Source organism: Frankliniella occidentalis, unplaced genomic scaffold, assembly GCF_000697945.3.
Source record: "Frankliniella occidentalis isolate FOCC.00 unplaced genomic scaffold, Focc_3.1 Scaffold296, whole genome shotgun sequence".
Taxonomy (NCBI): domain Eukaryota; kingdom Metazoa; phylum Arthropoda; class Insecta; order Thysanoptera; family Thripidae; genus Frankliniella; species Frankliniella occidentalis.
Window position 1 is genome coordinate 320,191 of NW_026267422.1, and position 13,244 is coordinate 333,434.

Sequence of the window (13,244 nt, forward strand, 5' to 3'; positions counted from 1 at the left end):
TACTGGGAGTTGGCAGGATTTGCACCAACCGTTTCGTTCACCTAGCGAGTTGAAGAACGGGCTGAAAAGAGTACAGAATTGACTGGATCTATAAGCCTTTAATAAATGCAAAGTTTTTCCATGCTTGAAATTTGTAGAGGAGAACTATATTGTAAACATCGAAGGAAAAATAACTTCTAAATTTCGCGAAACATTCAACAAAAAGAGATAAGAAAGACAATATTAAAATAAGTATAACAACAAACTACAGGTTCATCAGTACATCAAGAGCAACACAATAACTTCAAGAGCCTATGATGCTCTGATATAAAGATACTTTTAGTTGATGTAGTACTTCATGAAGAACTTCACAAACATGTTCAGTTGTGCATTTACACTTAATGGGTGAAACCATAGGGGTAAAATTTCTGCCCCACTGAATGCTATCTGACATTTACGCCAATCAAACCAACCAGCAAAGAGTTACATAATAACTTCAAGAGCCTATGACACTCTTCCTGGTTCTAGAGAAAATGATTACATTTTTCAAAAAACTACTCTTTAGCACAGTACGCTTTGATTGCTAGAAACGTCCCGAGTAAAAGGAAATAAAAGAACACATTTAACCCTTCTTTACTACCGCTTCATTGAGATATGCTAATGTATTCAATGAAATCTCAGTCCTTAAAATTTCTCTTACAAAGAATATGTCAGAAATCAGAAAAAACAAAATACACAGTTAAATGGAAAACTGTACCACCACTTAAGTAAAATTTACAAACACAGTAAAACATCACAATCTGCTCCCTTGCAGTTCTTGAAGAACAGGTATTTTCCAGAGAATCTGTTCATAAATATGTTACAAATTAGAAATAAGGAATAACAAAATAAACAGTTAAATGCAAACCAGTACAGTTGTCTAAGTAAAAGTTTATGCACACAGCAAACATTACAATCTGCTCCCTTGTAAGTTCTTAAAGTACAGAAGCATAGTTTATAGGACTTATCCTTAAAAAATATAGAATAGAAAAATTATAGAATTCATTAGGTAACTTAAACTTGCATGTCACTTTACTCTCAAAATTTCACATTTAAATACTGTTTTAATCAGTCCGTCTCTTTCCAAAGAGGAACATTCTGCTCCATTTGCCAGTCAATTCTTACCGGTAATTACAATGACAAAACATACACACACATCCACAAACACCCACATCACAAAAAATAATCTACACACTTTACAGAGATTGAAAATACTTTCAATTATAATGGATAAGATCGAGTGATCAAAAAATGCCTTTACTACAGCAAGAACGAAATGCAAAGCATGCAAGCATATTATTCATTGTTTGGTAAAGTACAGATCTCACTCACAAAATTAATTCAAAATAAAATATATACTTGACAAAACATATTGCACATTAAAAGAAAAAGTATTGCAAGAATACATTTTTTTAAAACAAAAATACTTTGACTAGGAAATAAGGTACACTATTGTAGGACAACACCCTTCACAACCAATTTGGAAGTTTAACATTTTAGTTTGTACTATGCAAAGCAGCTGTGATCAGATCAAGTTTTGAAAGATTTGCAACAATAATGCAGAATGTTTTACCACAGCTGAGAAAAAAATGTAAATTTAATCTGATGCTGACTCAACATCATTAATTTTTGATTGTTTCCTCTCAGAATTTAATTTTACAGCCTCATTGGCATCTGCCCAGTCTTGGCGCTCACCCGTGCCAAATACAATATAGTAAATTCCTGCTACAAGATACACATATCCCGAAAGAAGAAAAACGGGAGACCAAGAAGCAAGTTCCTCCTGGGGAAAGAAAATGTTTTGGTTATGAAATATTACCTATTGAGGGAACTGAAACACACATAAGTCAACCAACTTACCTTATTTTCAACAAGATAACCAGTAACAATGGGGCTTATGATACCTGGTATGGTCCCAGCTGTATTTGTAATACCAAGTAAAATGCTTGCATAGTCTGGGGCAATATCAAGGTGATTGGCACTGAAAACAAAAGTGTCAGCACCAAAATAAATGAAAAACCAGGTGGTACATTAAAACTCAACACTTCTTACATACCCAAAACCAGCCCAGGATAATCCTCCAAAGAACAAAGCACCGCAAATGCATATCATAAATTCATATCCTTCTGTGGCTTTCCCCGCATAGAAAAAGAACATCATTTGCGCCAAGAATGTGAGTGCAATTGTCACCTTACGTGTCTGAAATTTAAAAAAAATGAAGCATACATTAGATTAAAGTACTGGTAAGTTAAGTTCTCAAGGACTGAAGGGCTGAATACAGAGGAAAACATGAATGTCTACACTTACATAGGTTACATTTAGACAACGTAATAGAGTGTTATCAACGAGATATCCTCCAAAAGCAGCAGTGATTCCCATGCCTAGGAAAGGAAGGGCTGCAATATTACCCAATGAACCTTCGTGAAAGTGTAGAGCATCTGTAAAACATTAGAAAGAAAACGTTTTAACAATTTCATAAAAGTATATTACCAGCTACACCATTTAAATTTTATCATGCAAAACCAAAAAAGAAATAATAACAAGTAAAAGGTACACACGTCTCATGAAAGTAGGAAGCTCTGTTAGAATTGTGTAAAAACCCCAATTTGCTGCAAAGTGGCACACACATATAGCCCAGACTCTATATGACAGCAATATTTTCATCCATGGTATGGATGGGTTCTGAAAAGCAAGGTTCAAATTTTAAATTAATTCAAATCTATATACATACATAGACACAGACAAAGTGAAAGGAAAATATGAAAATTATTTACTACTTACCTGAGTATATTGCTGAGCTCCAACCGTCTCAGTTAGGTAATTTAATTCATATTCTGAGATTACCTCATCAATTTCTGGGTATTCATTACCCCACGTAAACCAGAGAAGAGTCCATATAAAGCTGTAGAGACCTGTTTGCCGAAATAAAAAACATTCTATGTAGTTTTTAGAAAGAAGAGCTATTCCATGGAAAAAATTAATGACTGTTTTTATTTAGAATGGTGGTGAATGAGGTCCTACCAGCGGACAGAAATAGCCATTCCCATGACGCATCACGACTACTTGCAGTGAAAGAAATTGCCGCACCCAAGTAAGCACCAGCAAATGCGCCACTTACAAGAGTTGTGCGTTCTTTTGGTGGCGCCCAATGACTCCACATTGCATGAATTGCAGGGTATGTCACTCCCTAGAAGAGAAGAAGAAGAAAAAGTTAACCATGAACTAGAGCAGGTAATGAGGACGTAGTCATTGGTATTACCTCACATATCCCACATAGAGCTCTTGCCAACACAAAGCCATAGAATCCAAGGTAGTGCCCAAAGAGTGGGGTCAGAAGTGAAGAAATTGCTGCAAAACCAACACCGAGTCCAAACACCATACGGCCTCCATATCTAACAGCCAGGTAGCCTCCTGGTATTTGTGTCAGTATGTATCCAAAGAAAAATGAGCCCAAAATAATTCCTTGTTCTTTCATTGACCAATCATAGTCAACTTGCTATAAGAGAAAAACTAATGGTAAGTAGAACGCATTGCATTGACTATTTAAGTACGAAAACAATTTGCTACCCTTTTCAAACAAAAAAGACTTAAAATTCTATACGAACACTAATTAGGTGATCCGTTTCCAGAAGTGAGTAAGGCGTTGTCATTCTTACAATTGCCAAACTCATGTTGCTTCGCATGATGTACAAGAATATAAATCCAAAGTGAGCGAGTACACAAATTACAAAGCGCTGAGGCATCCAGTTTGGGAGTCGTTGATGGCATTTATACCACCCAGACCATCCCTTTGATTGTAAACTGTGTGCAGAGAAAACATGCAAACTTCAAATTCATTATTGAAATAAACCATTCCCCCTCAAATTTTAAAAGTAAAAACAATAATTGGTAGGCAAAGGTGGTAGAACCTACTTTTTGGGATCATTCAACAACAGTTTTTCCTCAGGCATTGTTCTTTCATCGTCATCACTGCTTTGTGCATCAGAAGATGGTTTTTGCTTTGAACCAGAGCCTGGTCCCAGAAGCTTGCCTGTCATTTTCAGGAAGTTCTGAAACAATTAATGGTAGGTGTTGTTACATCTCTTGTTATTAAGCACATATGCAGTTCTTAGAGTTTTCAACATCACAAAAGTTGTCTTTCTGTCAGGCTAGATATGCCGATTTGTCTCTGTCCCACCCGGAGCCAAACAACCCTGTTGCAGGATGCTGGATCACTCATCACCAGCATACGCTGCACAACCGCGGGAGGGTGTGAAAGGGCAAGAGCACAAAATGACAAGAACTAATAATTGACTTCATATAACATTACCAGCACTCTCTGTCATAAACTCCAAAACTTGCTGAGGCTGGACTTTGCAAAATAAACGAAAGCTGGACACAGATGGTTGTCTGGCTGGGGTTGTCTGCTGCAGCAGCAGACGCTTTGCAGATAGGTCGACGTTGACGTCGACAGATCGATCAACAACGGACCCAACTTAACCAACCTGTAGCGTGGAAATTAATTGTGTTTAGTGATCTTCAAATACAACCTAATTCTAAAATGACTCATACAACCACACCTCTTCCGATAGAATTGGAAATTTAGTTTCCAGAAACAATCAAATAAGGCAAGCAATATGTGAAATTTTGACAACGTCTTTGAGCGTGGGTTGATGTCAATGTTGAAATCCAGAAAAGCGCGTTTTTCAAATGCAGAGCTTGTTAGTCTGACGTGACTACGACGGGGCGCCGCTTCGATCGTTGGTTGGGACGAGGGTGCGCCCGATAAGCACGTTTACCCCACACTGCATGTGGTAAGTGCGGGCTGCCGGGACAAACAACAATCAGCGCCCCCAACCCAAAGCAGCCCCGTTGCAAAGTCCTGAGCCCACGCCCGCGGTCGCCCCCTGCAATCGCTACGCGCGGAGGACTCACGCCATTCAACCAGCAACCAGGTCGCTGGTATAACATAACGCACCTGAGCTCCCCCCAACCAGTGCGTCAAGGGCAGCCGCTCACTGGGTGCTGCAGCTCAATAAGGCCAACAGCTGTCCGGCCGGATGGAAGCACAGGCTCGGGACTGGGGCGCTGCTCTGCGTCCCGCTGAGGGAGCGATCGATGCAGCGACAGGTGCCAAACGCCCGGCTCGGGCTAGCGGCAGCCGCTCCGGAGGCATGGTGTTTTTCGATTTTGTTGCTTCCCGGGGCAAACAGTCTGCGAGGGCGCTAGGAACCGTCCCCGCGAACGCCGCCACCTGAGGACCGAAGTCCACCCCTTAAAGCGCCAAAGAGCGCATGAATCGACGGAAGTTTTGGTTAAAACATGAGGGCAGAGTTTACAGGCCTGCCCACGCCCATCGGCGCGTGGTTTTGAACCTGCAGGGAAGGCTGGCGGCTCGCCCCGATAGAGGGGATGGTGGCCAAGAGGCTGACAAACGTCATTGCCAGTCTAGGCCAGCCTGTTTAGCGCCGCGATCGTGCTGAGGCGATAGGGTGCTGGGGCCGAGCCTCGCCTCTCAGCGTTGCCACCCCATCCCTTCCCGCCCCCCTCCCTCCCCGCCCTCGCACCCCTCGTCCACCCGGTGGCTATAGCCCCGCGTGCAGCACGAAAGGCGAAGGCGTTCACATCTGCCCCGTCGCCAGCCTGGCCACTGGCCGGCCACAGGGCTGTTGCGTTTAACGCCGGGGCGGGGTCTCGCTATCGCAGGGGACTTTATGGCATGATTGAGTGTTTCCCGCAGCGCTTACCGGGCTGCGCCCGAAAGTGTGGTAGTCAGTATCCCTCCCCTCTTTGTTCCACCCACCCTCTGCCACTCGGCACAGTCGGACGCACCCCTCGCGATGCAGTGCGCAGATTGCTCGAGCTCGCCCAAGCTCGCCGGCCTGCTGGTCTTGCAGGCTCGAGGGGTTGCCTACCTCGTCGGCGCTCATCCGTTCTACTCGGAGTGTGGAGAAGGTCGTTGTGGTTTATTTGTGGGGGGAGCACACTTTTGAGAAAAACGGTGTCACCGCCGCTTCGTCCACGAAAGTGCTTTCAAGCAGAGTAAACGTGTTATGTGCTAGAAAATGATACAGACGCTACTGTTTGCGGAATAATGAGGAATGAGAGAGGAATGTATGCTTGCAATCATCACTGACATTTATTCATCTCAGACTACATTGACAGAAAGCGCACAGCTTAGGCACGGCAGCTCTCGGGGATGTTGACCTTCAGGGACTTGTTGGCGCCCTTCTGGCTGAAGTCGGGGTTGGCACCCTTCTTGATCATCTGGGCCCAGTGGCGGGAAGCGGAGCTGTCAGACACGCAGTGGAAGTCGATCTTCTTCTCGACCTTCTGGGTGGGCTGGCAGTGGGCGTTGCAGGCGGGCTGGGGGCGCAGAGAGAAGCAGATCTGACCGTCCTGCTCGATGACCTTGACGCGGTGGCTGGTGCAACCGGCGGCGGTCTTGGGGGAGGACTTGCGGGAGGAGCTGCTGGACTTGTGAGACTTGCTGGAGCTGCGGCTGTGACGGGGCTGGTAGCGGCCGGCCTCGTTGTCGCTGATGACGTCACCGTACAGGATGGTCTTGGAGAAGCACTTGGCCTGGTTGGCCTTCTGCTGCTGCTCCTTGACGGCACCGGAGGGGGAGAGGGCCCAGGAGGCGGCGAACTGCTGAGCGTTCTTCAGGACGCAGTTGCGGGGCAGGGTGAAGTCGGTGGCGGTCTCGCCGTCGAAGGTACCGCAGAGACCACGGACCTCACCACGGTAGGACTGGCTGACGAAGAGGACAACGCGCTCACCGTCGTACATGATGGAGAGCTCCTGCTGGGGAGCCCAGACGCGGACGACACCGGAGGGAAGAGGGTACAGCTGGGCGAGGATCTCACCCTGCTGGTTGCGGAGCTGAGCACCCTGGTTGCTGGAGAAGGAGACGGAGTGGCCGTTCTGCTTGATGTTGGCGTAGCCGTTGGAGCTGGGGGTCATCTCGATGACATCGTCGCCGAGGACGATCTTGAGCTCCTTCTTGTCGTGGGAGCCGCTGGCGTCACGGACAAGGACGGCGACGTTGTTGGTGGCGTCCTCCTGGCTGGAAGAGGAAGAGCTGGAGTCAGCATCCTCCTTGGGGACGGACTGCATCATGACGTGCCAGTTGTTGCCGAGGTTCAGGGGGTAGGTCTTGTTGTCGAAGGTGGCGGCGGCGGAGCGGTCAACCACGCACATGGCTGGAAAAGGAAGAGATTTGGTTTAGCGACCAAAGTAGCGAACACTTCACTTGAGAAGGCGTATCAGCCATGATACTTACGGAAACCACCAAGAAGAGCGTTGTAGGCAACGATGCCGGACTGGGGGTACATGGGGTGGATGGCAGCAGCGCGGGAAATCCAGGGGTTGAGGCGGACGTTGTTGAACTCAGCGCTCATGGAAGGAGCGTCGATGGACAGGTTGGCGGACTTCAGGTTGGGGGCGAAGCGGAGCTGGAGCTCAACCTTGTTGTTGTGGGAGTTCTTGGGGTTGACGAAGTTCTCGGAGTTGTACTGCCAGCCGAAGTAACGGGCGGCGGCGTAGGCCTTGTAGGTGGCGTTCTTGACGCGCTGAGAGATCTTCTCGAACTGGACGTTGACGTTGTACTGGTCCATGAGGTTGGCCTGGAGGGTGGCGTTCTGGCAGGCGGGCAGGTAGTTGTTACCGTGCTCCATCTGCTGCTCGCAGAGCTGAGAGATGGGCTGGCGGCGGACGTACTCGCGGCGGGCGGAGCTCTGCTTCATCTGGGCCTGGACGTTGATCTGGGAGGCAGAGGAGTCGAGCTTCTCACCGAAGGCGATCTGGGCCTGGATCTTGCTCTGGGGGTCAGCGTTCAGGGCCTTCTTGAAGTTGAGGGCGGGCACGTTGGGCATCTTGGCGGAGGCGGTCATGGCGAGCTGCTGCTCCTTGTTGTTCTCGGAGGAACGGGCGGGGACCTTGCGCAGGTAGACCAGGACGCGGGCCTTCTCGTCAACCTGGCTGTTGGCGTAGGCGGCGGTGGCGATGAAGTAGGCCTTGTGCTCGCCGTTGAACTGGGCGGACAGGTCGATGACGGAGGCGTTGCTGGCCTTGATGCCGGCGGCGGCGCGGCGCAGGAGCTGCTGCTGGCGGCTCTGGCTGTTGGGGCTGGTGTTGGTGGGGTTGGCGGCGTTCTTGCTGGGGTTGGAGCTACCCTCAGCGCTGGAGTCCTCGTTGGAGTCGTTGTCCTTGTTGGAGCGCTTGGCCTTCTTGCTCTGGGCGTCGTTACCGTAGTACTCGTCCTCAGAGTCGTTGTCGTAGGAGGCGGTCAGGGTGACGGACTTGGCGGAGGTCTTCTGGTGGTCGTAGGTCAGAGCGAACTCGTAGGCCTTGATGTTCTGCTCGGCGTTGGCGAACAGAAGAGCGGAGATACCGTCGTAGTTCTTGGCCTGGTTGTAGATGGCGGCAAAGTCGGCGAAGTCGTTCTCGCAGGCGGCGTCGACGCGGAAAGCCATACCAGTCATGTCCTGGCCGACAGTGAAGTTAGCCTGCTGGGCCGGGCGGACGTGGATGGGCTTCTGCTCGGTGGGGGTCAGGTCCAGGATGTTGTGCTGGGCGGTGTAAGGGCGGCTGCGGACCATGGCGATCTTGGCGTCCTTGTTGGCGTTGATGGGCTGCAGCTTGACGCGCACCTCAGCGTTCTCGAGGTCGAGGTCGATGTTGGCGCGGATGGGCAGGTTGACGAGCACATCCTTGTCCAGACCGGCGATGTAGCGCTGGTGGTCGAAGGGGGTGACGAAACCGATCTTGGCCTGGGTGCGGGTAGAGAAGATGAAGTGGACGTCAGCGGAAGCGTTGACGGCCTTGGGGATCATAACGGCGTCCTTGGGGCCGTTGGCCATGTCGGGCTGGGTGCGGACGCGAGCCTCGCCACCAACAGAGACGACGGTGGGGGCCTTCAGGGTGTAGACGAGGGGCAGACCCATCTCAGTGGGGAAGCCCATGGTCAGGGAGTAACGGTTGTACAGCTTGGTGTAGTTGAAGTTCTCGCCGGAACGGAGGGAGTTGGCGGCGCGCTTGACGAACTCGGGGATCTGCTCGATGGTGTGGTTGTCCAGGGTGAAGAAACGCTGCTGGGACAGAGCGTTGATCAGGAAGTTAGCCTCGACCTGCTCGGACTGGTTGGCCTGGATGTTGAGCATGTTGGCGATCTGCTCGACGTTCCAAGAGTTGGAGTTGGAGTTGGCGGAGGAGGACTGCTTGTGGCTCTTGTGGTTGTTGGAGGAAGCGCTCCACTGGAACTGCTCGGTGAGGAGGTTCAGGAGGTCGCTGACGCTGGAGGTCATGGCACCGGCCTGGAGGAAGAAAACCAAGTGTTAAAAGTTCTGTCTAAAGAAAAATTATTGTTATGTATGCAGAGTTGAACACTTACGCGGAGGTAGTTAGCCTGGAAGCCACCGAGGTTAGCGCGAGCGCTGACGAAAGCGGCGGAGGGGATGAAGCTGTCGTCGCTACCGATGGTGGCGAAGGCGGTCTGGTAGGCAAGGTTCATCTGCTCAACGTCGTTGCTGGCGAGCTGGACCTTGGAGTACTGGGCACCGTTGAGGGTAGCGTTCAGCATGTCGACGGCGGCGCGGGCGTTCTCGGCCAGCTCCTGGTTGTCCTGGGACTGCAGCTTGTTGGCGGCAGACTCGATGGCAGACTTGACGACAGAGATAACCTGCTTGTTGTTGTCCTGGTTGGTGAACTCAGCCATACGCTGGAGCATGCTGGCGGGAGGGTTGGTCTTCATGAGCAGGAAGACGGCGGCAGAGCGGATCTCGGCGGCGTCACCAGTGTTCTGGTAGATGCGGAACAGGACGGGGCGGGCGACCTTGGGGGAGATCTTGGCCAGCTTGTTCAGGGCAACAACCATGTGGAGGCGCTGGAAGGTAGAGACGGGCTTCTGGCCCTCGAGGTAAGGCTCGAAGACGGCGAGGATCTTAGGGTGGGCGATGTTGCCGAGGGCACGGGTGTAGACCTGGACCTTGTGGCTGTCACCGTTCTGGACGGCGCTCTTCAGCTGCTGGGCGAAGTAGGGGATGTAGTCACGGGTAGCGGCGGAAGCCTTCTTGGGGTTCAGGCGGCCGAAGACGTGGGTGGGGTAACGGTTGTGGGCGGTAGCGTTGTCGACCTGGGCGCGGCGGACCAGGTTGGAGAAGGAGAGGATGGCAGAGGTGTTCAGGAACTGCTGCTTCTGGACCTCGGACTTCTTGATCAGAGCGAAGAAGGTGTCCATGTACTCGCGGGTGGGGGTGCGGGCGGTCTCGGGCAGGACAGCGAGGAGCTCAGCGGCCTCCTCACCCTGGACCTTGTGGTTCTCGATCCACTGCTTCATGTTGTTGAGGGCGGGGCCGGTACCGGCCTGGGCGACGGCGTCACGGAAGGCGATCCAGGCGGAGTACTTGGCAGAGGCGCTCTCGCTCTGGCTGGCGCTCTTGGAGGGGGCGGCGTACAGCTCGTGGGCGGCCTGCTCGATCTGCTTCTCGTTCATGATGCGGACCAGACGGGCGACGATGGCGAACTTAGCGAGGGTAGCCTTCTCGGGGATCTGGCTGGGGTGCTGGAGCTCCTGACCGATCTGCTGGGCGATCTTCTGGACAGCGTGGACGGGGTTAACCTGGCTGGAGGCGGCGATGTTGCTGCCCTGGTAACCGATGAAGTAGGGGAGCATGGGGTGCTTGGGGGGCTGGCTCATCTTGGGCTTGGACTGGAACCACTCCTCGCTAGAGCTGGTGGAGCTGCTAGAGCTGGAGTCGGAGCTGTCGGAGTCGGAGCTGGAGGAAGAGCTGCTGGAAGAGCTGGAGGAGCTGGAAGAGCTGGAGCTGGAAGAGCTGTCGCTGGTGTTGTTGCGGTTGCTGCGGGCATTGCGGTGCTTGCCGCTCTCGTTGCTCTCGCTGGAGCTGGAGTCGGAGCAAGAGCTGGAAGAGCTGGAGTCAGAGGAACCGCTCATGGTGTTGTTACCGCACTCCTCAGAGGAGCTGGAAGAGCTGGAAGAGCTGGAAGAGCTGGAGTCAGAGCTGGAGGAGCTGGAAGAGCTGGAAGAGCTGGAGTCAGAGATGGAGCTGGAAGGGGCGGAGCTGGCAGACTGGTTCTTCAGGGAGCGACGGAAACGCTTGGCAGCCTGGGACTGCATGCGCTGGTTCTCCTGGCTCTCGCTGGAAGAGCTGGAAGAGCTGGAGTCAGAGCTGGAGTCAGAGCTGGAGTCGGAGCTGGAGCTAGAGCTGCTGGAGGAAGAGCTGGAGTCGGTAGCGTTGCGGCGCTGCTTCTTCTGGTGCTCCTGGCTCTCGCTGCTGGAGGAAGAGCTGGAGGAAGAGGAAGAGGAGGAGGAGGAGGAAGAGCTGCTGGAGGAGCTGCTGGACTCGTCGCTCAGGTCAGCGTTGTTGGAGGTGGAGAAGGGGTTGTTGTAGTCGTAGACGAGGTCCTTGATCTTGCGGGGGTTAGCGGGGCCCTGAGGGGAGCCGGAAGCGGAGTGCACGGAGTCCAGGGTGAGGTTCATGCGGGAGACGACCATACCCTTCTGGTTGTTGTACAGCACGGGGCTGAGGATGACCTTGTTGGTGGTCACGGAGGACTGGATGGTGTAGCGGCTCAGGCTGCCGGACAGGACGACGCGGCTGACGGAGGAGCGGGCCATGAACTCGCCCATCTTGGCGGAGGCGGGCTCGACGTCGGTGTAAGCGTTGAGGCCAAAGTGGTAGCCGGGACGCTGCTCGCAGTGGCTGAAGTTCTTGGTCTTGACGATGTCGATCAGCTGACCGTCACCGCGGAGCTGGGGCATGGGGGCGAGCTCGGGGCGGCTCTGGAGCTGGTACTGGGGCAGGGGGCTGATGTCGTACATGACCTCGCACTCACCGGTGACGGAGTCCTCCATGGTCTTGTAGACGCCATTGAGGGAGCCGTGGCTGGGCTTGTTGTTGATGCGAGAGCTGATGAGGTTCTCAGCCTGAGTGTCGATCTGGAGCTGGCTGGCAATACCCTTGAGCATGTTCACCTCCCAGGTAGGGATGTTCTTGCTGACGATCAGCTCATCAACGATACCGTTCTTGAGCTTGATCTCGAAGGGCTTGCTGCTGACGGGGAGCTGGTGGTAGCTCAGCTTGCTGGTGGGGATGGGAGTACCCCAGCCGGCGGGCAGCTGCTCGTTGATCTTGGCGTATTCGGCGTTGGAGACCTTGGCGATGAGGACGTTCTCAGACTTGGGCTGCACAGACAGCTGGGCCTTCATGAGGACACCAGCGTACTGGTTGGAGACCTGGTGGAGGGCGGTCAGAGTGCGACCGCGCACCTGGTACTTGTACTCGGAGCCGGTCTTCCAGCCATGCTCGGAAGAGGCGGCGGCGGCCACTGCAAACGGAAGGCGGGAAAAGTGTCATTTCAGAGCCGAGCAAAGCACTATGGCTTATACGATTCGATGGGGAGGAAACAGGCCCGAGAGTACAATTTGGTCTACTTACCAAGGCAGCACAGGATGAGGGACTTCCACATCATCTTGGCGTTGTGGGATGCTTGGCACCGTCCAACGTACCGAACTGAGCACCGACCGGGGTTTATATACGAAAAAAGTGTCGATTTAGTGGAAGGGCGCCGAGAGAGGGGGCAACATGACCTCGGGGTCAGCAGACTCGTCATCAAGGCTCAGAACCAAACCTCGCGACGGGCAGCTTGTGACCCCGAGTCAGCCACCGGCAGACTCAGCACTACGGCTCAGCACTACCCTTGCGAGGCGGGCAGCATGACCCCGGGTCAGCCACCGGCGGACTCAGCACCGGGCGTCGCGAGGCGCGTGGCCGTGGGCTGCAGAATCCGATAGCTCCCCGAAACAGCAGCAGGGCAGAAGTTTTGTATCCGAAACTTATTATCCATATGAGTGAAAAATGTTTCACCGTAGTCCGATAATGGTCACGTCATTATGCCCGCTTCAGTGAAAATTTCTGTATTACTTTAAGAAATTTCCACGGAATTTTCAATGGAATTGTCAAGAATTTTTTTGCCAGGAATGTAACATGCTCATACCGTATTTTCTACGGAAACCACACGGAACAAACCGTATTCTTAAGTTACAGATAGACCGTAAGTCTTTCCGTAAACTTTTGACTTATTGCGCTGGAAAAATAATAAATGACACTAGTTTTCAGAATTGGATTTTAAAAGATACGAGAGTGAGAGTCCTAAGTTATAGCTTTGCGAAAGAAGCAATAGCATCGAGATTTGAAATTCCATAGAAATCCCGATGGTTTAATTATTTT

General features: G+C 51.7%; 2 protein-coding genes across 5 annotated transcripts; both read right to left on the bottom strand.

The window, feature by feature from the left end:
- Nucleotides 1–78: 78 nt before the first annotated feature.
- LOC113202545 (sialin) lies at nt 79–5,093 on the bottom strand. 4 transcript variants are annotated; one of them, XM_052273729.1, is made up of 12 exons: nt 4,730–4,750; nt 4,328–4,502; nt 3,931–4,067; nt 3,624–3,843; nt 3,278–3,514; nt 3,040–3,205; nt 2,800–2,930; nt 2,577–2,700; nt 2,326–2,456; nt 2,075–2,217; nt 1,879–1,999; nt 79–1,801 (listed from the first exon to the last, which is right to left on the bottom strand). In XM_052273729.1, exons 3-12 carry the CDS (start codon nt 4,053–4,055, stop codon nt 1,616–1,618), a joined length of 1,584 nt encoding a protein of 527 aa, XP_052129689.1. In that variant the 5' UTR covers nt 4,056–4,067; nt 4,328–4,502; nt 4,730–4,750; the 3' UTR covers nt 79–1,615. The 4 variants fall into 4 exon arrangements, with proteins under 4 accessions (XP_052129689.1, XP_026272600.1, XP_052129690.1 ...); XM_026416815.2 differs by lacking the exon at nt 4,730–4,750 and adding an exon at nt 4,578–4,594; XM_052273730.1 differs by lacking the exon at nt 4,730–4,750 and adding an exon at nt 4,578–4,592 and having other exon boundaries at nt 3,624–3,819.
- Nucleotides 5,094–6,112: 1,019 nt separating this feature from the next.
- Nucleotides 6,113–12,586, bottom strand: LOC113202497 (vitellogenin-1). The gene is made up of 4 exons (XM_026416747.2): nt 12,453–12,586; nt 9,389–12,342; nt 7,280–9,311; nt 6,113–7,199 (listed from the first exon to the last, which is right to left on the bottom strand). Exons 1-4 carry the CDS (start codon nt 12,484–12,486, stop codon nt 6,175–6,177), a joined length of 6,045 nt encoding a protein of 2,014 aa, XP_026272532.2. The 5' UTR covers nt 12,487–12,586; the 3' UTR covers nt 6,113–6,174.
- Between the last annotated feature and the right edge of the window lie 658 nt (nt 12,587–13,244).